The sequence below is a fragment of the Trichoplusia ni genome, chromosome 4 (assembly GCF_003590095.1).
Source record: "Trichoplusia ni isolate ovarian cell line Hi5 chromosome 4, tn1, whole genome shotgun sequence".
Taxonomy (NCBI): Eukaryota; Metazoa; Arthropoda; class Insecta; order Lepidoptera; family Noctuidae; genus Trichoplusia; species Trichoplusia ni.
In genome coordinates this window covers 14,413,446-14,438,139 of record NC_039481.1, presented here as the reverse complement: position 1 = coordinate 14,438,139, position 24,694 = coordinate 14,413,446, and the positions used below count along the sequence as shown (strand labels likewise).

The window sequence follows — 24,694 nt, the reverse complement described above, 5'->3', positions numbered from 1 at the left end:
AACTAATTATCTTATAGCTTTTTAAAGAAAACTTTTATAAGGGCTTTAGAACGTTTCTCAATGTTACAATAATGTTCAAAATGACACAAACAAACAATTATTATGTATGTTTAAACCAAAAGGAACCTAGATATTTAATAATCGCACACATAGAAAAAAAACAGGCAAGCAAAAGAAAAGCTGTAATTCTTTAATAATGAAACTTCAGTATCAAGTGGGTTAATAGTTATCCAAGTTTGGTGAAGTTTGGCGAAGGTTTTGAACAAGTTAAAAAATATATAATGATAAATGAATTATTTTCTTACCGATAAGCACCTAAATCATAAATTTTTTTCCTATAAGATCGACTAAGAAAGGTGAAGTTAATGTATACAATGTAACATCGCATGGAGATTGCCTTGAGGCGCAAATGTGGAGCAAATGCATAACGATTAAGATCTTGTTTCCACGTCACTTGTTATGTCGTATCTGGCTTAGCATTTCAAGAGATTGAATCAGTTTTATTGTCACGTGTTCAGTTCCTTGCCCGTTAATAAAAACAGGCTAATATGGACCGTCTACAAGTACTTTTAGGAAATGCTTTGTTCTATAAAATAGTGTGACAAGAGGTGTATTTTTAAATTATGCTGGGGCCAGAAATTTTAACGTTTGTTCAGTAATTTTAAATTTTCGATTAAATAACGTTTTTTTAAATACATATTTGACTCGTGGTTTTATACAGGAAACAGAAAGCGTCGGTCGTATTTACCGCAGTCGTGACACATGTCTTAATTTTCTTCCGCTATCCTAAAACACTATAGAGAAAACTTCAAATTAAATTAAATTAACAAAATAGCATTAACAAAAAATCCAATAAACAAAAAACAGCGACCAAAAGGCCAGAAACCCCAAAACGAAATAAAGAACACTCCAGGAAATTGAAAGCTCAAAAAGAAAAACAAAAAAGAAACGGCGTACAAAAAGTAAGAGACCATAGAGATTATCATAAGCAATGATGCATGGAGATTGTAGATGCAGCTTCGCTCGGACCCATTTCTCTGACGTCGCGTCGGTAACTCTCAGGTGACCTTGCTCTTCCGGATCCGTCGGCGTTACAAAGGCTATTACTCTTGTCGTATGTATGGATCTGTAGATGATATTGGTGATGTTAAAACCATCGCACTTGCAATTAGGTATTAATATAATTTTAAAATTTATTTTTTGGATAATGCGAGTAATCACTTCATGAAGAACATGGGCAGAAATGATGTCGATAATAATTTTACTAAAATTAGTACTGTCAAAAAAGATCTGGAGAAGTGTCAATACAAGTTCAATAGAATACTCAGAATGTTTCGTATTCTAGAATAAGATTAAAATGCTTATCATAATCTATAAAGATATAAACACAAGGAAAACAAGTATGTTTTCCTACGGAACGACGAACGCGCCTAAGAAAATGGTCTTGCCTTAATTTTAAAGATCAACAAGTAATCATAGTCGTCCACGCCACGCCCTCGCGTGTCGAAGCTCATATATAAGCTCCTCGCGATCTCGACGAGTATCAGTCCACTCAGGAAAATCACAATCTAACGCAATGGCAGCTAAGGTGATTATTTTATACCCAGTCGAGTGTACAAGTGTAGAACTTTCTAGAACATTTTTCTAGTGCCGTAGTAAATTTTTTCCTCTTTTGAATGTTTTCGAACTGAAATCCGCTTTTGTGTTTGGTTGTTATCAAATATTTTAAGCTTATAATATGACGTAAAATCGTTTTTAATATGGATCCCTTTGTATCTTTGAGAGAAACACATTGTTTTTATTTTTTTTCTTTCTAGTTTTTTTATTAAGCCTTTAGATCTAGTTACCTAAATATTTTCGACTTCCAAATCGCAAGAAACGCTTATTAATTGTGCAATTAAACTAATATTTTTTTTTATTTTTCCCAGTTCGTCGTAGTACTCGCCTTCGTGGCCACAGCCCAGTGCTCAGTGCTGGCGCCAGTAGCGAATGTAGACGCCGACTTCAGCAGCTTTGCGTACGATGTCGCTGATCCCAACACCGGAGACTTCAAGAGCCAGGTGGAGACCCGCGTGGGTGGTGCCGTGAGCGGCCAGTACTCACTACTTGAGTCTGACGGCACCAAGCGCACCGTGGACTACACCGCCGATGACGTTAACGGCTTCAACGCTGTTGTACGCAAGGACCCAGCTGTAGTCGCCGCTGCTCCTGTGGTCGCTGCTCCCGCTGTGGTTGCTGCCGCTCCCGCTGTTGTTGCCGCTCGCACCGTCGCCGCTCCCGCCGTAGTTGCTGCCGCCCCCGCTGTGGTCGCTGCCCATACCGTCGCGGCTGCTCCCGCGTACTACGCCCGCAACTACGCCGTCCCCAGATACTACGCTGCTTCCGCACCTTTGGTAGCTTCCCGCAGCGTGGGACCGGTCGTGGCCTACCAGTCCACCGCCCCCGTGGCCTACACCGCTGGTGCCCACGTGGTCGGCTCTGCTTACCGCACCGTGGCTGCCCCCGCGGTAGTCTCCCGCGCCTACGGCCCCACCTACTACGGCTCTCCTCTGACTTACGCCGCCTACTCCGCTCCCGTCTCATACTGGTAAACCCGATAGCCATTTTTGGCGAACGATTATCACGACGTGTTCAAATTGTTAACGAAATGTAAATATTATAACTAGTTGTACATACATGTATGTATTTAAATAAAACAATATAAAAATATTTTTGTCTTTTTTTCACATCGAGGAGTTGTTTTAAATTGAAATCACGTGTTACCTGCAAAGGCAAAAGACGTGACATTAATACAAAATATGTAACACAATAGTTTGACCTTCAATACATCCTTAATTATGCAATTAACCTATTACTATTCTAACCAAACTTACCGTAGTAGCTGCCAAATCCTTTTGATATATCATTTCAGTTTGATGTTATTTATTTCGACAGTTCAGATGAATTGCTATAATTTTGTAATTACCTTTTTATAATATGTACTCTATAATGCAATAGAATCCCAGCTAAAGTTAGCTATGGATAACTGATGTTGGCTTTGTTTTTCATCACTCCTGACAGCTCTATAGTAAGAAGCGATGTAATTATAATACAAAGCGCCACCTGTAGCCTTTTCTGCCTAAAAAATTGCATTAAAAATTGATCTTCCCCGTTGAATTTCCCCGTTAATTTAATTTAAGGAACAAATCCTGTTCAGTTGGTAAAAGAAAAACGTTCACTCGCAACTTACATTTATCAATTTACAAATACTTGTGTCGTGACACGTCGTTAGTCCCTTGTCACGGGAGGACTATCTTATCTGTGAATGCTGTCCGAAACATGTATCTTTGACTTCTTTGTCTAACCGTACCGGTATTATATAACGTATAATTTTTCTAAATGTGCTCCCAAGTGGGCTCGTTCTATGGCCCAGAACGGAGCACCGTGGAAGGATTTGGGGAAGGGCTTTGCCCATCTGTGGGACACAGTGAGCTACTAAAACAACTTTTTGAATCAGGCTTGTTTTAGATGGTGAAGTACTAAATTAGACTTGAGATTTTCTAATCATTGTTCCTTCAATGTAATAGCTTCTGAGGACATTTCTTTAAATCAAGTAAGCAGTTTCGTTGGTTTTTCGCTTAGCTCCTAGTTTCTTTTAATTTATCTTATAGTTGTAATTCCTGTGTAGCTGAGGGTTTCTCAAACTTTCACGTCACATAGACCAAGACACTTAGACTTTTATCAGTCAATGACAGCATTTCCATTATAGTCCATTTTATATTTTTTCATACATTAACTAAAATAAAGACACTATTTCTGCTCAGTGAACAAATACGGCGCTATCAATAGCCTTTTACTTTGTGTGATGAATATAATATCAAAGTATTGAACATTGTTCATAATTCTTACATTGTAACTTTAAAGAGTACTAAAATAGGCCATAAAATAGTAACCCCCACTGATAGCTATTGTATTCAACTTTGATGTCAACCTGTTAGAGCCTGTAAAAGGAACTTATTGATTTTGACATTGTTACATTTAAAATAAATAATCACATTTCCTACCACCACGTATTTTTTTTTTACACGTCCTAAAGAAGAATCTCTCTCTCACATCTGGCGGTGGGTCTGCAGTGTCTTTTAAGAATCCATTTAAAAGTATATTACACATTGTCAATTCATTATAACCATACAATTTTTAAATACTGTATGCTCGTAGAGAACGACATAGTTATGCTTTTCAAAAGTGTATTTGTAAGTTTTTAACTTACAAATGTTAATATGTATTAATGTATATATACTTAATTGATACAAAGTTTTATCCGCCGAATTAGCTCATGATTGAGGATATAGGTTGGGTTCGATACTAATCTAAAGTTACTATACATGGTGATTTTTTTGTCGTCTTACAAAAGTAGCCCAGTTCATGTATCCGACGTAAAATACCCCTAGGCGCGATTATTATTTTTTTATCATCAACTAAGATAATAAGTACGAAGAAAAATTAAACAAGAGAAATCTGAAAAATACTCTTAAAAATGATAAAAACGCCGCCTCCCGCGCCCCTCGACATTGTTACAAGGCTCGGACCGCGCTCGCAACAGAGCTGTGTTTCTAAAAAACTACGCATCATAATATGGAATAAAAATTTCATTTTAAATTTATTCAAATCTCATATATACCTATAAAAAATCACGGTGTATAAATGTTGAGATACACATACACAGAAAATGAAGGAACAGGAACAATATTTCATGTTAAAACACGGTAAAGGTACATAAGAAAATTAATCTTCACAAAACCTCTTTTAAAACTGACAAAAATATGTGATCCCATACTATTATAAATTAAGTACACAATACAAAATTAAAAACAACTTAATTGGTCATTAATTATTAAAATACCCGTATTTTGGTGATTAACAAATTTTATTAATATTATGCGATATAGTTTGTTAATTTTGGATTTAAAATAGATTTAAATCGGTTTAATGTATCAAGAATTTAATTTATGCCCCATTTAAACGTAATGGCAATTGACCTAGTTAAACATTAGCAGATTCAAAATAATATTTACGGCTGATAAACATATTTTATTATAGAGAGCAGTTTCCATAAATATTAAATAAGGAACCACAGTATCTAAACTTTCCAGGAAGCTTTCTAGCTGTTGTGTCAACAAAACGTATCGACACATTTAATTACTGTCTACTATTTAAAGTTATCTGTCGATATGTTTATAAAATATATATTGCCTAAAACGATTCTAAGTTTTTGTGTCCTCATAAGTACACCCTTAGTGAATCAATGTCCAATTGCATAGAACGGGGGCCCCTTCCTTCCTTTCATTTATCCAAGCCAAGATTGCGAGAATGAATCTAGTTTGTAAAGCATTTCTTCTTCATGATTTCCTCAATTCTTCATTCGTGTTATGGTCAACAAGGATGTTGGCAGACATAAGGACCATGTGGAGTAATCGACGCCCCAGGGCTAAGACTTTATAGGACCCCTGTAAGGAGTGCGTGAAATGTCAAATGTTAATCACACAAAATGTCACAGCTTCCTACCACACCCGAGATCTCAAGGCCATCGCAATATATTTCCTTGCAAATATAATTAATTGTTAAAATAATCAAATATGTGTACCGTTTATTAAAATCGTTCATTACTTAGTAATTATCATAAGAAACTAATTTATATGAGTTAATTATATTTTTATAAGGCGCCAATGGTTTATTAGAGTAGCCATTCAGCCATTCAGGTACTTGAAATAATGGTATAACTCTGCCTTATCATATCTACATAGATGGCACTGTTAAACTTTTGATCATGCAAATACTACATTGACAAGACAATTATTTTGTATAAACTCCACACTTTTCATCGTTTTACTCAGAAACCTACATGGGCCTACATACTCGTATATAGCAGATGACGAATGGTAAGAACAAATTTAATAAACAGCGTTGCTCTATGAGGTAGGAAAGACTTCAAACAAATATTAATTGTAAAACGAGTTAAGGGAACATCCCTACTAATATTATAAATGCGAAAGTAACTCTGTCTGTCCGTCTGTCTGTCTGTCTGTTACGCTTTCACGTCTAAACCACTGAACCGATTTTGATGAAATTTGGTACAGAGATAGAGTTGGCCTTGAGAAAGAACATAGGCTAGTTCTTATCCCATACTTTTGAAGAGCTCTCTTGGATACGCGATATAACCGATCTCGACGCGGGCGAAGCCGGGGGCGCAAAGCTAGTACATTATAATGGGAACAATATCTACAATTTTTTTTGCACACGACATAATATATACCGTTAGGTGTTTCTACTATTTAATAAATACTTCATTATGCATCAAGTATTTTTTTATTACAAGTCGCTAAACTTGTCCCAATTATTCTCACTATACGAGATTGTCATCAGAACCCGGCCTATATCTCAAGTTCGTCAAGTGACCGCGCGTCGCAGGCGCTGGACGAGCGGTATATAAGCCGGCGCTGATGGGAGGATGCTATCATTCGACCAGTGATTCCCCCAAGATCAGCAATGGCAGCCAAGGTAGGTTGTCGTTCACTAAACACTTCATATTTCGTTCATTTTTATGTAACCTTCGTGACCTTTTATTTCTTTCGTTTTGTCTCTCATCCTAGTTCGTAGTTCTCGCCGCCCTGGTGGCCGTGGCCGTAGCTCTATTTTCATATTTTGGTCACTTTTACCAGAGCAAATTTAATCTAAAAGATTGTGATAAAAAAAAATATGGAATAAGCCTGTTTTTTCGGATTGAAAAAATCAAATTTTGTTTATTAATGAAGATTATTGTTTATTTTATGATAACTTGTCTAATTTCTGTTTTGAAAAACAGATTTGATCATGTCATTTTTGTGTCAGTTCGTAGTTCTCGCCGCCTTAGTGGCCGTGGCCCACTGCTCCGTGGTGCCAGTCGTGCGAGTAGACGCCGCCGAAGACTCCAGCAGCTTCTCATACGACGTGGCCGACCCCAACACCGGCGACTTCAAGAGCCAGCACGAGACCCGCGTGGGAGACTCCGTGAGCGGCCAGTACTCCCTGCTCGAGTCTGACGGCACCAAGCGCACTGTGGACTACACCGCCAACGACGACGGCTTCAACGCTGTTGTCCGCAAGGACCCCGCCGTGGTGGCTGCTCCCGTGGTCGCCGCCCCCGCTGTGGTCTCCGAGCCCGCCGTGGTCGCCGCCCGCACCGTGTACGCCGCTCCCTCCGTGTACTCCGCCCCCGCCGTGTACCCCGCTCACGCTGTGTACGCCGCTCCCTCCGTCTACTCCGCCGCCTACTCTCCCTCTTACTACTCCTCTGTCGTCGCTCCTTCTGCCTACACCTCGGTCGTAGCTCCCTCAGCGTACTCCGTGCCCGTCGCTTACGCTGCGCGCTGGTAAATTCGGTCAAAACTTGTACTCCATTGTATATATTTTAAGTTTAAGTAAAAAGTGAAACTACCTTAATTTTGTGCTTTTATTCACCTATATTAGCATATAACATAATAATATGCACAGCCTTAGTTTTTAAGAAATAACCTACTCAACAGAATTCGATAAAAATTCTAATATGTTTGAACTGGATGAAAGAGAGATGAGAAGTGGAACTAGCAGAAATGGTGATGATTGCTAAAACATTTCAAAATTAAATGTCATGTTGGAGAAAGTCAGCCGACCTTCGTCTTTCTTTACAGAAAACCATTAGTGTAACATTGTCAGTTTGCATACCGTAAACTCACATCTGAGCACAGGCAGTGACTATTTCATAGGCCTATAGTCTAGAATTTACTTGAATTACGAGCGTTACAGTTGTTTTAAGTAGGGATAGGCTGAAATTCGTTTCAGATTCGGTTAAACAGAATTTCGGTAGCTTGAACCAAAATTCGAAATTTGGCCAATTTTAGGTTTAAATACCGAATATTTAGTCCAAGATAAGATTTATCTAACTCATCTATTTTTCCAAAAAAGAAACATCAGAATCCAGTCAAACTAATAACCAAATCAATAATTTATAATTATTTGTAAAGATTAGTTAGCTTTTTTATAGAATCTTGTAAACTATGAACAAAATTCGATTTAATCGATTTAATTGTATATTATGAACAAAATTCGGTCATGGCGGGGCTTTTGAACTTCGTATTTGGTACAAACCACATTCAGCCCATTACTAGTATTAAGTGAACTTAGTACTATGAACACCGTAAAAAGTGTGCAAAAGTTTTTTTGAGCAGATGTCATTTTCGATAGCGATAATATTATTGCTAAGACATTGATGATTTGTAGTAAGCGAATAGTGTCAAAAGTGTATTTTTTTAAATGCTTGATGTTTTAACATTCAAATTAAAACGTTACAATTCGAATGTGTGTCACTGGACGAACGAAAAACCAAACATTATTTTACAAGACTAGTCGTCTAGTAACAAAATTCATCAAAGTCACTTCAACATGCTTACAAGACTATTTTTCGATTACATAACTCAATTAATCTTTATGAATATCATCACAGATCACTAACAAAATCTGACCGCAAGCAAAACAAAAAACAACGACGGTATTACAGTAAGTTATTAACCCTTGACCAGCACCGGTCAATCACAGTGGTTCACAGAAATCGCTCAAACCAGTTCCACCACTTACACTTAATAAGCACCTAGTAATTGCAGCTGTCGTTATAACTCTTCCATGTCCGGCACTTGGTCTTTATTTCACGAATGAACCGTATCCGATCAATCAGGGTGTCGACAACTTTTCCCTTGGAAGGAGACTTACAAATAGAACTACAAGTAAAATTATGTATTTGGATCTGAACTGAGAAGGCATTTGGAAATGAGTGAGTACTATCTGAAAATCTATATGAGCATTGAGTAAAATCTGTTCTATCTTGCTTGTACGTGTATACAGACTTTGATGGCTACAAAAAGGTACTAGTAGGAAATGGCACCTTATTCGTCATCACTTTTTATCGAAACCAAAAGATACCATAATATTATCAACATGTACCTGACATTAATAACATGTATCTTTTATATAGACTATACTCTAATTACTCTATAGTTTAAAACACAAAATCACGTGAATTAAAACAGCCATACTAATAATTTCAAGGGATCAAAAGGGTTCAATGTTAAAACAACAGTTTTGGGTAGTTTCACTTTTTACTTAAACTTATAATATATACAATGGAGTACAAGTTTTGAACGAATTTACCAGCGCGCAGCGTAAGCGACGGGCACGGAGTACGCGGAGGGAGCTACGACCGAGGTGTAGGCAGAAGGAGCGACGACAGAGGAGTAGTAAGAGGGAGAGTAGGCGGCGGAGTAGACGGAGGGAGCAGCGTACACAGCGTGAGCGGGGTACACGGCGGGGGCGGAGTACACTGAGGGAGCGGCGGCGTACACGGAGGGAGCGGCGTACACGGCGCGGGCAGCGACCACGGCAGGCTCTGAGACCACAGCGGGGGCGGACACGACAGCGGGGGCGGCGACCACGGGAGCAGCCACCACGGCGGGGTCCTTGCGAACAACGGCGTTGAAGCCGTCGTCGTTGGCGGTATAGTCCACAGTGCGTTTGGTGCCGTCAGACTCGAGCAGAGAGTACTGGCCGCTCACGGAGTCTCCCACGCGGGTCTCGTGCTGGCTCTTGAAGTCGCCGGTGTTGGGGTCGGCCACGTCGTATGAGAAGCTGCTGGAGTCTTCGGCGGCGTCTACTCGCACCACTGGCACCACGGAGCAGTGGGCCACGGCCACCAGGGCGGCGAGAACTACGAACTGAAAAATGAACATCTATATGATCAAATTTGTATTTTCAAACCACAGTATAATTTTCGAAACAATTTAGACAATTTATCTAAAAATCTATAGATTAAATCTAAACATCTATCCGAAAAGCCTATTTCTTGTCTGTTTTATAAAAAATATCCAAACTATAAAATTTGGGCAAGAAAAAAAATATTTTCGACAAAACACAAAAATGATGACAACCTACCTTGGCTGCCATTGCTGATCTTGGGGTAATCACTGGTCGAATGATAGCATCCTCCCATCAGCGGCGGCTTATATACCGCTCGTCCAGCGCCTGCGACGAGCGGTCACTTGACGAACTTGAGATATAGGCCGGGTTCTGATGCGAATCGTACAGGGTCGCCATATTTGGGACAATTAAGTATGTTATGTTTTAAGAGAGGTGGGTTTAACCTGGAGAATACATCCGTGATAGTATGTACGCAATACCTAGTATATACTTTTATACTCATTGAGATCTTCCCGTTGATATCAATATGTCTGTTAATTCTTTTACAAATTATTTCTGATTATCTTTATCAGCTGAGCCTTTCGTTGGTCATTTAGTTAAAAGAAAATACTTTTATATCTTAATTTCTTCGAACTGATGGTACAAACTTTTGTTTTATATTTTAGCATTTTAGGGTTGTTCAAGAGTTTTTGTTTTCTTGACAATAGTTTTCATTGAGTTGGACATGTCCTAACGTGAAGGATGACTTTTTTATTAGACTTCAACAAAACTACTTTTTGACAGCCCTAATAAACTTGTACTTACCTACTTTAAGTGAAGAATGCATTAAAAAATAATCCATTTACAACTTAAGAGGCCGGTGTAAGCAGCGCGCAACTGCAATTCGACGCGAGCCAAAAATCGGACGAAACATTGCTATCTCTATCGGACTTCTCGCGGCGCAGCGCGTAGCTGTGTGCGTGCGTGTAGTACTTTTGTAGCGAGTCATTCATAATGACTGATAACCACTGCATTGTACTAATTTTGTTTAGTAAATGCTTTATTTTTGTTATTTAATTTTCGGAACCGTTGGTGAACACAAAAACCAGTAATGCTTTTTTTGGAAATTATTGTACGATGTCTATATCAGAAGATTTAATGATATTAGGTATCTTAAATCTAAAAATCTAATAAAATAAAACGTGAACGAAAACTTTTCAATACAGACGTAATACCAAAAGACGGTATTTAATTTATCTAGGTTCCTAATAAACTTTTAGTTTAAAACGTTCACTATTACGAAATGCCAGCGAATTGCATTTCGCATATTTTAACACCGCTAACAGCATGTTTTCAACTTATTTTTTCTGTAATTTAATTCTTAATATTTAATAATAATTAGTCGCAGTGTGATGATAAAATAAATATTTTTCAATTTGGACCAGTAGTTCCTGAGATTAGCGCGTTCAAACAAACAAACAAACAAACTCTTCAGCTGTATATATTAGGACCTATAGAAGTATAGATAACATTTATGAGCTTAAATATGATAGAAAATACAAAAATTTTGCTAATATAAAGCGCCTTCTCGTTTATAACCACAACAATATCATAACGGGCCGTGCAGCAGAAATCGTACTATTTTAATTTCGCTATAACTTCAGAACCAAACGTCCAATTTTAATTATTCAAAGACCAAATATTATCTGCATTAACTGTACATAGTGATGAAATAATTAATTTTGATAAGGATTAATAGCATGAGTAAAATAAACGCGTTTAAATGTAGTCCAAAAAAAATGAAGATTTTTCAATAAAAAAAATGGTTATTGTACCTCACTCGACATAGATAGGTATAGTGTGTCGCGAACTTTTTTGTAGATATTTATAACATCTACAATTACTTAGAACATTTTATGGTTCTATCTTTAATAGTTTAGGCAGGGTACGCAAAATAAGTAACTTTTTTGGTTGATTTTTTACACCTTGTGTTCGAAAAACCCTAATATCTTACGGAAGCCTATTTTTGTGCAAAATTAAATATAGCCTATATTACTCGTGGATAATGTAGCTTTCGAATGGTGAAATAATTTTTAAAATCGGTCCAGAAGTTTATGAGCCTATTCAATACAATGAAACAAACAAAGTTTTCCTCTTTATACTATTAGTGTAGATTAAAATTCGGTAAATTTAAAATGATCAAGAGTATGTTTTCGTTATGAAACTTATTTTTTGGTACCTAATAGGTAACAAATATTACGTAAGTAATCCAACCCAAGTTTAATTTTTTTTTGCAATAAGAAAGAGTACATATCATTTACACTATCCCATTTTTCCATTAAATCTTTTTCCAAATATTTCACTCCCACCACATCCATGTATTGGCTAGAGGCCTCCGTCGACTCCGTCCTAACTCGCCTATACCTACGCGATAATCACCTACAGCGAGCGACAACTGTTACCTACTAAGTTCCGTTTAAAATTTTAAAGTAGGTATGCTAGAGGCGGTTTATTTAAATATTATATTAAACAGTACATACATTAATGTTAGGTATTATTTCGTAAGTAAATAGTTAGTTAATAAAAAATATATTTATTACTAGCTTTTCGCCCGCAGCTTCGTCCGCGTCGATGTCGGTTATATCGCGTTTCCAAGAAAGAGAACTCTTCAAAAGTCCGGGATAAAAACTATCCTATGTTCTTTCTCAAGGTCAACTCTATCTCTGTACCAAATTTCATTAAAATCAGTTCGGTGGTTTAGACGTGAAGGCGTAACAGCCAGACAGACAGAGTTACTTTCGCATTTATAATATTAGGTATAGTAGGGAATATTAGTAGGGATTAAAACGTTTTTTTTTTTCATACCTACTTTGTTAAAATTTTACTTTGCTTGTACGTACTACGTAGTAGGTACTGTGCCAAATTTCATTAAAATCAGTTCTTCGTCTTCTTAAAGTGCTTACAGATATAACAGATTTTTTTTCTTTCTTTTTTGTTAAAAGCTACTCCCGCACTAAGGAATTTAATCCATGTGTTGCGGGGCTTTCACAAACATACAATTCACATGCACAAAGACACCTAGCCTCAGAACAAGCATTCGTGAATCACACAAACGCTTGTCCTACACGGGGATCAAACCCGCGACACGTCGCGCCAAGTGGTTTAGGCGGGATGACCTCAACCGCTCGGCTATCCGTGTAGTCAAATTGAATGAAAGTGTCAAAAAACCTTGACAAATATATATTTTTGCTATTTAGTCTTGAAACCATAATTTCAAATTCAAATGCTACAACAAATACATTATAACACTCAAATTTAAAGTAAAGGAGAAATCCAATTAACATTGACAGAGTAGGTATTAATCTAGGCGCGCTATACCAGAGTAAAGCAGACAAAAAGTAAACAAAACCTATGTGCTCGCCCTCGCTCTACCCCATCCAAATTATTAAATTTATTCAACTATTAATTTTAATAATCACTTATTACGTCGTCGTCAAAAATGAATACTTTATTTAACTATAAACAACAAAACAATCTTTTACATCGGTAAACTACCTAATAGTTATAATGTCGAACCCAACGCCAGCGCATGCCACGAGCAATGCGTACACGCACACAAACATAGCGTGTTGGACGTTGGTGAGACATGCGACAGCGATAATATGGTTCCAGATTTGTGATAAATTTGGTTGTGTTCCGTAATACCAAAAATTATGAATGAAAACTTATTATATGTCCACTTTTTTTTTGATAAATTGCAACAAGACTATATAATCTGTGTTCCTATTAAAAGGATATTAAGAATATTAATGTTTTAAGTACAGAAATATTAAGTTGAAAACATGCTGTTAGCGGTGTTAAAATATACGAAATGCAATTCGCTCGCATTTCGTAAATAGTGAATGTTTTAAACTAAAAGTTTAATAGGAACCTAGATAAATACCGTCTGTATCCGAATAACATAACTTTAAGTCGGTGATATGTTCGTAGCGACAATGATTTTGGTATTACGTTTGTATGGAAAAGTATTCGTTCACCGCACCCTTAATACAACTGGTTTGTTCTATGCCAAATTATTGCGCGCTACAAAATTAGTTGATTTGCCATTTGCTCTATGAAATTAAGTCACCGATACAATTTAACACCCACTTGTTTTCCTTGTTATTCTTAATTACACGTATATCTTACAAGTAGGAGGCACAGTACCGCATAATTTACGATTCGTAATTGGACAGGATTTTTTATGGTCTTCATTTCTGATTTTGCTTGAATCAGATCGATCTTTTTACAGCCAAACTATGAATCGAAGGTACGAAGTAAATTAGTTAACAATTTCTATTAATATTTGTTGAAAGTCTGCTGTTCTTATTACGAATTTGTTTTAGTTTTAATAAAGTATAAAGAAATCTTAGGGCACCTTAGGGCACCTTAGGAATATGCCAAATAACAGTTTTTCATCATAACAATCTTGCGATGAGGAAAATTTCGTTAACGTGTCAACGATGAGATACGAGTTCGAAAAATTCTCAAAATTATTTGATCCGTCACTTTTAAAGCTCTTTTTTAAGCTCGCTTAAATCGACATGTCCTATTTACTGCTCTGAGAAAATGTATAGTAACCACTTTAGCAGTTGCAGTCACTTTTAAACTCTTTCTTACTTTCTAATGAACAGACTTCACATTATATTAAACCTTTCAATTAATGGTCTAAGAGGACGCCAGACCTCCGTGCGCCAGACCTACAACTTGGTCCACTAAAAGACAGAATCAGAAATTGTAAGAAAGTCTTCGGTAATCAATGACAGTTATTCCAACTATAGACAACGACATTGATACTAGCGACCTTGTATGCGAATCCTAAACCATTTCGTTCGGTCATTTCTGTATCAACGCCCGCGGCTAAACATTTAGTTATATGACACCAACGTCAGGTTGCAAACAGAAGTAAGGAAGTTTCGCAATCATGATTCATTTAATCGTATGAATGTATCACATTTAAATATTTGTTCGTAACTATGTATGAAAATGATATTTATATGGTCTCAATGAAGTAGGAATTTATGTATGGTCTATTGTTATCAAAGTTTGTTAAAAAGATCAGAGTCCTGAATATTTAGTTTTCACAATATTTTTTCCTTTTATATCTGACACTAGCCTATGTCGAAATCTTTTTTTTTTCGGTATCAATATTAATTGGAGGGTGTCTTTGATCTAAACATTTGTGAACCCGCGGCACAATGCCTAATGGCTGGGTTGTTGTCTAATAACGACACATAGAAAAAAGTTCCTGTGCGGGTGAAGCTCATTCTAATTTGATAAAAAAAAATGCAATTCATTTTTTCTCATTAAGTAACTTTTTAATGAAAAAACCACCCAACTCTTACTGAGAACCTGGATCCAGTACACTTAAATAAAGATGAATACGTTTATTCCAAAATAGGAGTGCTTTTCATAGTCTCTATTATAACCCAACAAATAGGAATCTTATACCGAGACATGTACCGTAGACCCTAATTGTATAGGCAGGGTAAGTAAATCCTTACCAAGCAAGCTGAGTGCTTGGCAACATGCCAACGAAGGTGAATACTATGCAAATTGATGACACAAATGCACTCTATTTCATTTCCGTCTAAGCTTTAAACCGAAACATCACAAACTACACATGTATTTGTCGGCGTATGCTTTCACTAATATAGATTTTTGGTGTGGAAGTGGTGAAATTTCAATGATATTATAATAATCTGAAATTTACATCAATGAGACATTTCTGCTAGCTTCTATATTATTATCAATCAATGAACACAGCCTATCGAAGTCCACGGCTGGACAAAGGTTTTCACCAAAAGCTTTACAACACAATTATTACTGTTAAGTGTAAGAAAAACAGTATGTATGCACAATGTTGGATAAAAGAAGCCTTGTATATTAACCCAAGGTATCAGCTACCTCAATACCAATAATATAATTTCATCATAATCGGTCCAGCCGTTTGAGAGCGTGCGAGATAACAAACAAACACATTCACTTTTGCATTTAAAGTATTAGTATGAAACTCCTTAAAATAAATTGTCGTAAAATAAGATAAGGAAAAAAATATGTTTAATAGATCACACCTGAATATAAAAACCATTTCCTGACCCACTTCCTTATAATCTCGAGTCAATATGAATATTAAGACAGTTAACATTTAAATTCCGAATGCTATTACTTATCTACTAATAAAGACCGCTTGCCCTTAAACAAAATAGAACCATTAAAAACTGGTTCTGATCTAAACGCCTCCGATTTTATCTAAATTGATCGCAATTGCAAAAAGTTTTTAATGTCACTTGTTAATTATACTTATTTGCATACAATAGATTTGAGATTATCTAAATTGCGTATACCTGACGTTTACATGCACTCACTTGCTTGCCACAGACTGATAGATATTTGGTTTTGATGAGACGAAAACAATATTAAATATACATTACCTTTGATATTATACTCACGTTTTCAAGTCTCCGATATCCGATTAATTATGTTTCGAAGCGACTGCTGCCGCCTGCCATTCTAACTCATAGAAAAATTCGTTCTTATGTTTACTCCAGTCAATCAAAGCAGGACTATAACCACGATGCAAAATATTTAAAAGCGAGCTATATATAGGTATTTAGTAATCAATTACTATGCCTTCAAAAGTTTTAGTATGTAGCGACTCTACCCAGACCAAGCGCTTTTTAACCCCATCAATTTTTCTTTACTGTTGAGCATCATGACCAGAACTCTCCTTCTGCTTCCTCTGAGAAGCGAATTTAACGTGTGTGTCTGATCTGCTACGTAATTGTAAGAGATCAAGGATTTGAACCTGAACTTCAACAGCAGTTTTTAAATAAATTTTTAATTAAATATTTAGTGAAATTTTGATAGGCGCTATGTTGTTTCCACGTTCTGTTTAAATGTGTATTGTCATTTTTAGCACCTGTGTGTGTTATCTTGCTATGTCATTAGGGAAAGGAAAAGGTACTTAACACTAAAATAAAACAACACAAATAATTTTAGCAACATTTTTTTATTAATTTAAGAATTCCACAATGGAACAAATTTTTCATCAATACAATATCTAGACCTAAGTCAGATTGTAGGATATTGTGTTGTAGGTACTGTTAGTTTGTTTAATTATAATCTATTTTACGCAAATTTATAATTAGTGCACAAATGGACAATTATAATACCTGTATTAGAATCCTACAGCCCGCTTCGCACACACACTTCGCACTGGGAAATAGCAGAGAATTGATTACCTAATACAAATAAATTTACGATGATGCAAATTGTTGCACATTTTGAAAGATCGCTTACATACGATGGCTATTTCCCAGAGCAAATATTTTACACTCAATGATCATTTAGATACGGTCGGATACACGTGCCTCTTACTTTAACGCCTGCAAAATATGTCATAGCAATATTTTGCGTACTCGTGACTATATATTTATTCGTTTTTAATAAGGAGTCTTAAGTTCATAATTGAATTAAATATTCAATTATAACGTTAAATTCTGAGCTTATTGTAGTGACTTCATTCAAGAAATGTCTAAATCCTTTAAAACAAGGCAATAGCAATTTATTCTAGGTGTTAAACGGAGAATAAGCAGCAACATCCTCTTAGAATTGCGATTAAATTGCTATCAGCATTGTCCAAAAAGAGAACTAAGTAACAGATTATTGGTCTTCGGTTTGATTATATACAAATAATTAGAATATTATTTTCTAGAGTGGTTCATTGTCTAACTATGTCTGGCACATGTATCCGATTATAATAAATATACTCACAAGAAACTTGAAAAGCTGAAGAACACCCTGTTATCTTGATTATATCTTACCATGATTACATATCAAAGAGAACATGAAAATATATCGATTTCTCGAACGTCACGTCCAACTTGCTGAATCGTATAACTTTTAGGTAAAAGCATTACCATAATATATTATTTATCTAGATATTTTGATAATACTATACCATTTTCTTATTTTAACAGCTTTTAATATTATGAATTTAAAATTTCCAAATGAAAATATCTACTTAAGGACGTACAAAAATAAGGTTATTAATTTAGGGAATATAATTACGTTATAAATATGAAGCACGTTACCATTAACCTTTTACGTATATTATTTATTCAGTACCAGCAAAATGGGTTTACGAAGATTAAATGAAACAGCTCTGATCGGTTTACGAATAAACCTGTTTCTCAAAGTACTGATATTCAACATGATTAAGTTACAAACTTGCCTTAAATGAGGCAAGAAAAGATAATTATATGAATTTTTACTTACTGGTAATTATATAAATGAAGATTTGGGTTAATTCTTCAGCTAATGCAAGACAGTTTTACCCGAAGCAAACATAACAGTTAATCACTACGTTTACCACATAAATAACAAAATACGCCGAAATGTTTACCACACTAAAAAATTCGCTAGAACACGGTAAGTTATTACCATTTACATTAACGCACAAATTAATTTACTAATACCGGAAAAGAGTCACGCGTCCCTCAATGTAGTAATTAATTCGTATATGGCCTTTAGAGCGGCCTTTTTTGAAGAAGACGAGACTCTAAAACAAACAAGCATCGCATGTGGTCTAACCATTTGCCAATCGTTACCCGACGTCTGATGACTGCGCTCCTAGCAGGGGATCACCAACCATCGTGCTGCGCTTGGCGCCGCCCGCGGATGTGCGAGCGGCGGAAAGAGACCAAGCTACTCCGCTCTCCCCTACTACGAGCCTCATTTATCATTTACCATAGTTTATTTATACATTATGTATAGTTATGTACATTCAACCCGCATCATTCTCCACTACACCAATCGCTACATTACCCTATAATATAGTACAAAAAAAAGAAGTCAACTAATAAATTTCTAATGTAAAAATCACAAGTAGTGCTATTCTTACTGTTAAAGAATTATATATTCTTCCATATATATAAAAAAGTCGCTTAAAAAAATCACAGACAATCACTTTTCCTTTACAGACATAGACCACCAAACCGACGACCGTATTTTCATTAAGCATTACATCTCTACGTACAAAATCCTACTTAGTTTTACAACCATCCTGGTTTACAATCGATAAGTCACCGTTTTTACATCGTTCTATTTTGACCACTTACTTAGATGTTGGGCCGTATTGTATACCCTCGCTTTCGAATGATAAGAATGCAACTGAAAAGCAAAAAGATAGATATCAAACGATACGAAATGGTCGCCCAAAGTGTCCTAACAACCGCGGGCTGCTGTACATTATGCATCAATATCATTTGAATTTGTACTTTCCACCAAATAACCTACACTAAATTATTTTACTGATGCCCAAAAAATACGATTTTGGCAACGTTTACATAAAAAACGGATACCATTTATTTTATTACTTTCAATTAATTAATTTGTACTGGCAGTAACTCGTTAAGACTTCAGAAATTTGTACTTTAGTTCTTGCAGACAAGAGTGCTCGTTGCGTTTTTTTTTTCATTTTTTTTTATAATTTTATGCATATTATTAAGAGTTTTATCTCGTACACTTACACAAAGATGACACCAAGAACATAGTTATAAGTGACACCGAGACTTACCTCATTCGAACTTAACAAGATGATAAGGTTAAACATGTAAGTATAATTTATGACATAATATAATGTTCTATATACAGTCATGAGAGACTATAATTCGCTTATTTTGAAACATCGAAATTATCCTGAATGTTCGATGACAATACATTAATAGCCAGTATCTTTTACCATGAAAAGTGAAGTAAATGGAATATAATATTACTCAATGATCAATTACTCATTTCTCCTCTCACACCATCGCGTCAGAGCGCGTCAGAGCGCGTCAGACTCCAGCCAACCGTTCGTTCAGTCCTACGTTTTGTGAAGTTACTCTAGTGAGGGAGTGAGCATAATTTTACGACTTACATAACATTAAATGTGAGAGAACATTTTTTTATTATCAAATTCGTAAAGATCCCGAGGTACTCTCGCGATCGATTCAATAATAATAGTGCACCCTTAAAATATAAAAACATCCAATGATTACTTAAATACTTCCTGTCCAGTTAAGTGCAACTATTTTATGAATATTAGGTACTTAAACGTCAATTCCTTAAATAATGCTCTTAAATTTACCACAATAAACATTAAACACGATGGACGGGTGTAACTTGTCGAAGTCAAACGAAAGGAACTTAAAAATAAAGAAAAGGAAATAAAAATAAAATAAAAACAAATAAAAATAATTTTGTTACATTTTTTTAATTCGCAGAAACCTAACAAACAATAATTTCTCCATTTTTTTCTTTCGTCTCCTTAAAACATAGTAACATCTATGAAACACAAAAAAGTAACTGGGAAAAATTAATTATAATAAAAATTACGAATAAAAATTTATACTCCTGAGAGTGAAGGAAGGTACAATTAGATTACGTCGCTATTGACTCGTGGCCGATCCCCCACGCTTGTGCTTACGAATGAGGTACATCGATGAGATTATTGTAACTAACCTAATTAACACTTACTCGCTAACTTAGACCGTCAACCCAGCTCGGATCGAGCTCGCAGAGTCGCTAACACACAGACGTCGATGTATATCCTCTTTTGAGCATGACACTGAGTTGAGAGCACTCACTACCTTGCAGAGATTCAAATAAACGTGCTTCATACTATTATGGTCAGCTTGCCAACTGAATACTTTCCTTACTCACATTTTTAAAACTATTTTCATAAATTTTAAAAATGTTATTAACAGCACTTACAAAGAACAAGTACTTAGAGAAAATCTGATAAGTAATTTATAATATTCATTAGACATTATTAAATACATCTGCAGAACAGTTATAGAATTTGAAAATGACTAAGTTGAATCCTGAGGTAGCATTATTTGTACTTTATATTTTTTTTTAGTTTTTCACATTACTCTTAAATCTAAAATTTTATATTTTTCCTTCATATAAAAATCTACTTAAAAGCTTACTTACGAACTAAATTACATTCCTCGAGGTAGATAAACGTACATTAAAACTAAAAGGCTATGTAGGAGATTACATTCAAAGTTACATAACATTGTAACATGTAGGGCGGGCGCGCCGCCCGGGGCTATACAGCCTGAATGTAAGGTCTCTACACAGCCGTGTGACGGCAGAGGGTCACCATACCCGTAACAATCTTTGGCTTTACCATCACGACATCTCGCGATTTTCATGTACACAAATAAAGAAAAAAAAAGAAAGGTAAATCTTAAAAATAAATCTTACATTCGAAACTCAAAACGGAACAAAATGATGTGCTTAATCTTAAATGCAGTTTTGATCCAGCAATAATGCTTTACAGCAACAAAAAAAAAGTAAAATAATAGCGACATTATTAAACTTAAATTTGAATAAAGAAGTCAAATCGTGTTTATATAAGAAGTTAGTAGCGTGCCGGCGCATGTTGGGTCCACTGCGAGGTGGTCGCCGGAGCCGCCTAACAGAGTTACATACCGTGTGAGGGAGATCGGCCAAGTCCAATGGAGAGGGATTGCAAAACACTGACTAAATGTGAATTTTCCTATCACATCAAATATAACATTACAACTAATAGGGACCACTAGTAACTTGTCCACTAATTAGCTTTAACAATGCGACAACTTAATTTAGACGTGTTATCCCAAAGGTGTTGTATACTGAATTTTGTACAATCATCATTTGAATCAAAGTAATGTAGTCACAAACATTGTTGATCGACAAAAAATGTTGTAAAATTGACGAAATGTATTATTGTAATCTAAGTTTTGTACCTTATTAAATTTAGAAAGAAGCAAATCCATTGATTGATTTCAAAATAACGAGCCCCTAGTGCCCACCGCTAACATCAGCAACCGTCTATAGTCCATAGACATACTCGTAATCCCTCCTTTTACTTATAAGAAAAAAAAGCTAAAAATGTGATGCATTAATGCAATTCTCTTTTACGTATCACAAAAAACATTAAATGTCAAAAGAAATCACAACTATGAATTTTGAATTCATAAGAGAAAAAAAACGAAATGACAAAAATAGAACAATATTTTTTTCTCATCAATAATAATAAACATAAATGTTAACAATTGCGATTGAAATAGCAAAAAAAACATTTTCTTAACAATAATACACTTAATAAAGAATGCCGATAGTAAAATGAAAGATAATAAATTTTATACAATAGTTACAAAGGATTCGGTCAACATAAAATGTAAGTATGTGGTTCCCTCAAATTGTTCTATGGACCGTTTCCATCTAAGTTTTACTGAAGGCACTGCGTTCGTGATGTTGTACGCGACAGAGCAAAGTATGTCATCGATCATTGTCTTGAGTGCAGCACACAGTGCGAACAGGAGCAACCTAACCTATCCGGTAATCACCACCCTAACAACTCCACTAGAGGTCACAGGAAAAATTAAATAAAAGGAATTTTCTGTGCGATAATTCTCAAAAATCGACAATAGTTCCCCCGGGCCATTCCTCAAACTGTATTGTTTTTTTTTAGTTTTTTAGGTTTTTAATAAAACATTTATCTTATTATGAAACCGTAACAGCTATTCACTCGCTCATTCTTGCCCTTTTAAGAAAATATTACGTCAATTTACTTATCATACTCAAATGAAAATATACGTTTCAAGAAACCTTTCATAAATCTTTTGTTTAGTTATTGAAGCCTGTGAACTCTTGCCACTTTAACTATCTCTCCACGACCCAACTTTGAATGATACGTAAGAAATCAAAATAGATTTACTCTTAAAGTTTTTTTGGCGAATCTTTATATTTTATGAAAAAGAGAGTTTCAATAAAAATATCAATATACAACAGTGTACAAGTAGAGTTTAAAATAGCCTGTCTAATCGAATCTAAAAATATTCAGATATTCATTGTATATAGCTTCTATTCGGTCTATTGATACTACGCATTGTTTAAATTCTATTCATACATCACACACAAAATATGTAACGGTGTAAGGTAAAGGACAACAATTGACGACATCAAAAATTTACTAACACGTGTTACTACTACAACTATTTTACTCATACGTATAATCTAAGAGGTATATTGAAACATTTGATAGAATTAATAAACTGTCGGTGTAACATATGAATAGAACTTAACATTTTTGTATTTCATAACGAAGTAGGAACCATTCAAAGATAACTAAAACGCTGTCTTGAAAATGGTACTTAACATCAGAAACTAAAATGTTTATAAAAGTCACTGAGCCTTTTCAAATAATTCTCGTCATAAATATTTTCAATAAGACGTGTATCCTAAAATATAAATACAATAATAAATATGAATGCAACTTATTCCTAAATATCAGGAATATAACACACAGTCGCTACATTCACACTTAACAAAAATAAAATAAATAATACGATGCGAACTTAAAATTGAGGATATTTGGCACTGTACCATCTGTTTTATGTAACTAAAACCATTTATTGCAGCTGAATGTATACATATGAAGTATAACACGCGGGCAGCGCCGGCGCCGACTCAACAAAATATAATACACAGGCGCCGACGACTGCCCCTAACATTTATCATTTAAATAATTATTTTCTTTAAAAAATCTCAACTGGTTGCACTTGAAATGACTAGGAATATAAAATAGTAAGTGGCCTTCATATAAATGCACTAAGACGAAAAAAATCTTTATATAACGGAATGTTAAAATCGACACCATCCCATTGAAACATATAATTATTTGGTCTCAATAGTAACATCCGCCCAGGCGAGCCTGTTACCAACGACAATGATGGATTTGCTTACACATTCATGCATCGAACCTCACATGCCATTTTTTTAATAACACGTTTTTACCTAACTACTTATGTCTCTAGGGCAAATTGTACTTTGTACAAAACTAAAACCGTTCCTCATTTACTGTACAGTCAAAAACTGCTGAAACTCTACTTTCCGTATATTTTCGCACGTTTTTCCCTTTTGTTACCTTACCGACAGAGTGGCAAATGTGAAAAATATAAATTATACAGCCTGTTTTCTATTGTATCACAGATATGTTTGAATGCGTAACTAAAACCATAATAATCTAGTCTATTGTCATAACGTGAGTGTAATTAAATAAAAATAAAAAATCTAGCAACAGAGGTAGTTTTGCCACAGAGTGTCGTTATAGGCGTGTTTCAACCTAGGCCAAGGCGGTTTACAACATTCTCCTATTATTTACATACACTTAGCCTATGACCGTCAGTCTCAACAACATTTCTAGATTCCCTAGCTCAGGTATTATATTATAAGCTATGTCATAACTCGACCGAGAGCACAAAATAAATCGTCTATAAAAGGTAACTTCATCTCACAGTCAACTGGACATATTACTAAAAGTTTGCAAAAAATATTTAAGATACTTAAACGCGATGAGGGTGCAATAAAAGGTACGACATTTTTCAAACATGGTACCAGACAGAGACGAGTACTGAGCAACCATTCAAGTCACACATGATTATTAAATTAAGTAACAATTATCGCACAATTTCAAAACCTTAAAAAATCTTAAGATCAAATTCTGAGGTAGATACTGATTACATAATATGCATCAACGAGGTATATTATTGTACGCGTGTTAAACACAGTTCGAGACGCGGCTCGCGGCCGGTCCGACGGAGCAGAGGTAGTTCGGTTGAAATAAGATCGAGAAGAAACGCTTGGATGCTTACTGCGAGTGGTTGTGGAGCGAGTGCGGCGCGTGCGCGGCGTGCGCGGGCGCGCTGGGCAGGTGCGGCGTGACCTGGTGGCGGTGCTCGCGCGCGATGTGGCGCCGCACCGTGTTGTTGCGCGTGAACGTGCGCGAGCAGTGCGGGCACGGCACGCGGATGCCCTGGTGCCGCTGCCGGATGTGCGCGCGCAGGTTGGTCTCGTACCCGTACAGCCGCTCGCAGTACGGGCACTTCAGCTTCTTACC

At 35.9% G+C, this 24,694-nt stretch overlaps 3 protein-coding genes across 4 annotated transcripts in view; 1 reads left to right on the top strand and 2 right to left on the bottom strand.

Moving 5' to 3' along the window:
* Positions 1 to 1,523: 1,523 nt before the first annotated feature.
* Positions 1,524 to 7,454, top strand: LOC113493112 (cuticle protein-like). Its single transcript, XM_026870933.1, has 4 exons — positions 1,524 to 1,588; positions 1,929 to 2,587; positions 3,392 to 3,466; positions 6,837 to 7,454. The coding sequence occupies exons 1-4, from the start codon at positions 1,577 to 1,579 to the stop codon at positions 7,390 to 7,392; spliced, it is 1,302 nt and encodes a 433-aa protein (XP_026726734.1). The 5' UTR covers positions 1,524 to 1,576; the 3' UTR covers positions 7,393 to 7,454.
* Positions 7,455 to 9,127: 1,673 nt separating this feature from the next.
* Positions 9,128 to 10,534, bottom strand: LOC113493586 (larval/pupal rigid cuticle protein 66-like). Its single transcript, XM_026871626.1, has 2 exons — positions 9,976 to 10,534; positions 9,128 to 9,758 (listed from the first exon to the last, which is right to left on the bottom strand). The coding sequence occupies exons 1-2, from the start codon at positions 9,985 to 9,987 to the stop codon at positions 9,195 to 9,197; spliced, it is 576 nt and encodes a 191-aa protein (XP_026727427.1). The 5' UTR covers positions 9,988 to 10,534; the 3' UTR covers positions 9,128 to 9,194.
* A 9,462-nt stretch (positions 10,535 to 19,996) lies between these two features.
* The window catches only part of LOC113493138 (zinc finger protein chinmo-like), a 48,203-nt gene continuing 43,505 nt past the window's right edge, over positions 19,997 to 24,694 (bottom strand). For both annotated transcript variants that reach the window (XM_026870960.1, XM_026870961.1), the window contains exon 7: positions 19,997 to 24,693. In XM_026870960.1, the coding sequence (XP_026726761.1) occupies positions 24,446 to 24,693 (248 nt within the window). In that variant the 3' untranslated portion in view covers positions 19,997 to 24,445. The remainder of the gene's footprint in view (position 24,694) is intronic.

Bases quoted from the DNA above. Each gene is read 5' to 3' on its own strand.
- LOC113493112 (XM_026870933.1), top strand. The intron at 2,588-3,391 runs GTAAACCCGATA...TGTGCTCCCAAG, and splicing joins TCCGCTCCCGTCTCATACTG to TGGGCTCGTTCTATGGCCCA. The intron at 3,467-6,836 runs GTGAGCTACTAA...TCTGTTTTGAAA, and splicing joins TTGCCCATCTGTGGGACACA to AACAGATTTGATCATGTCAT.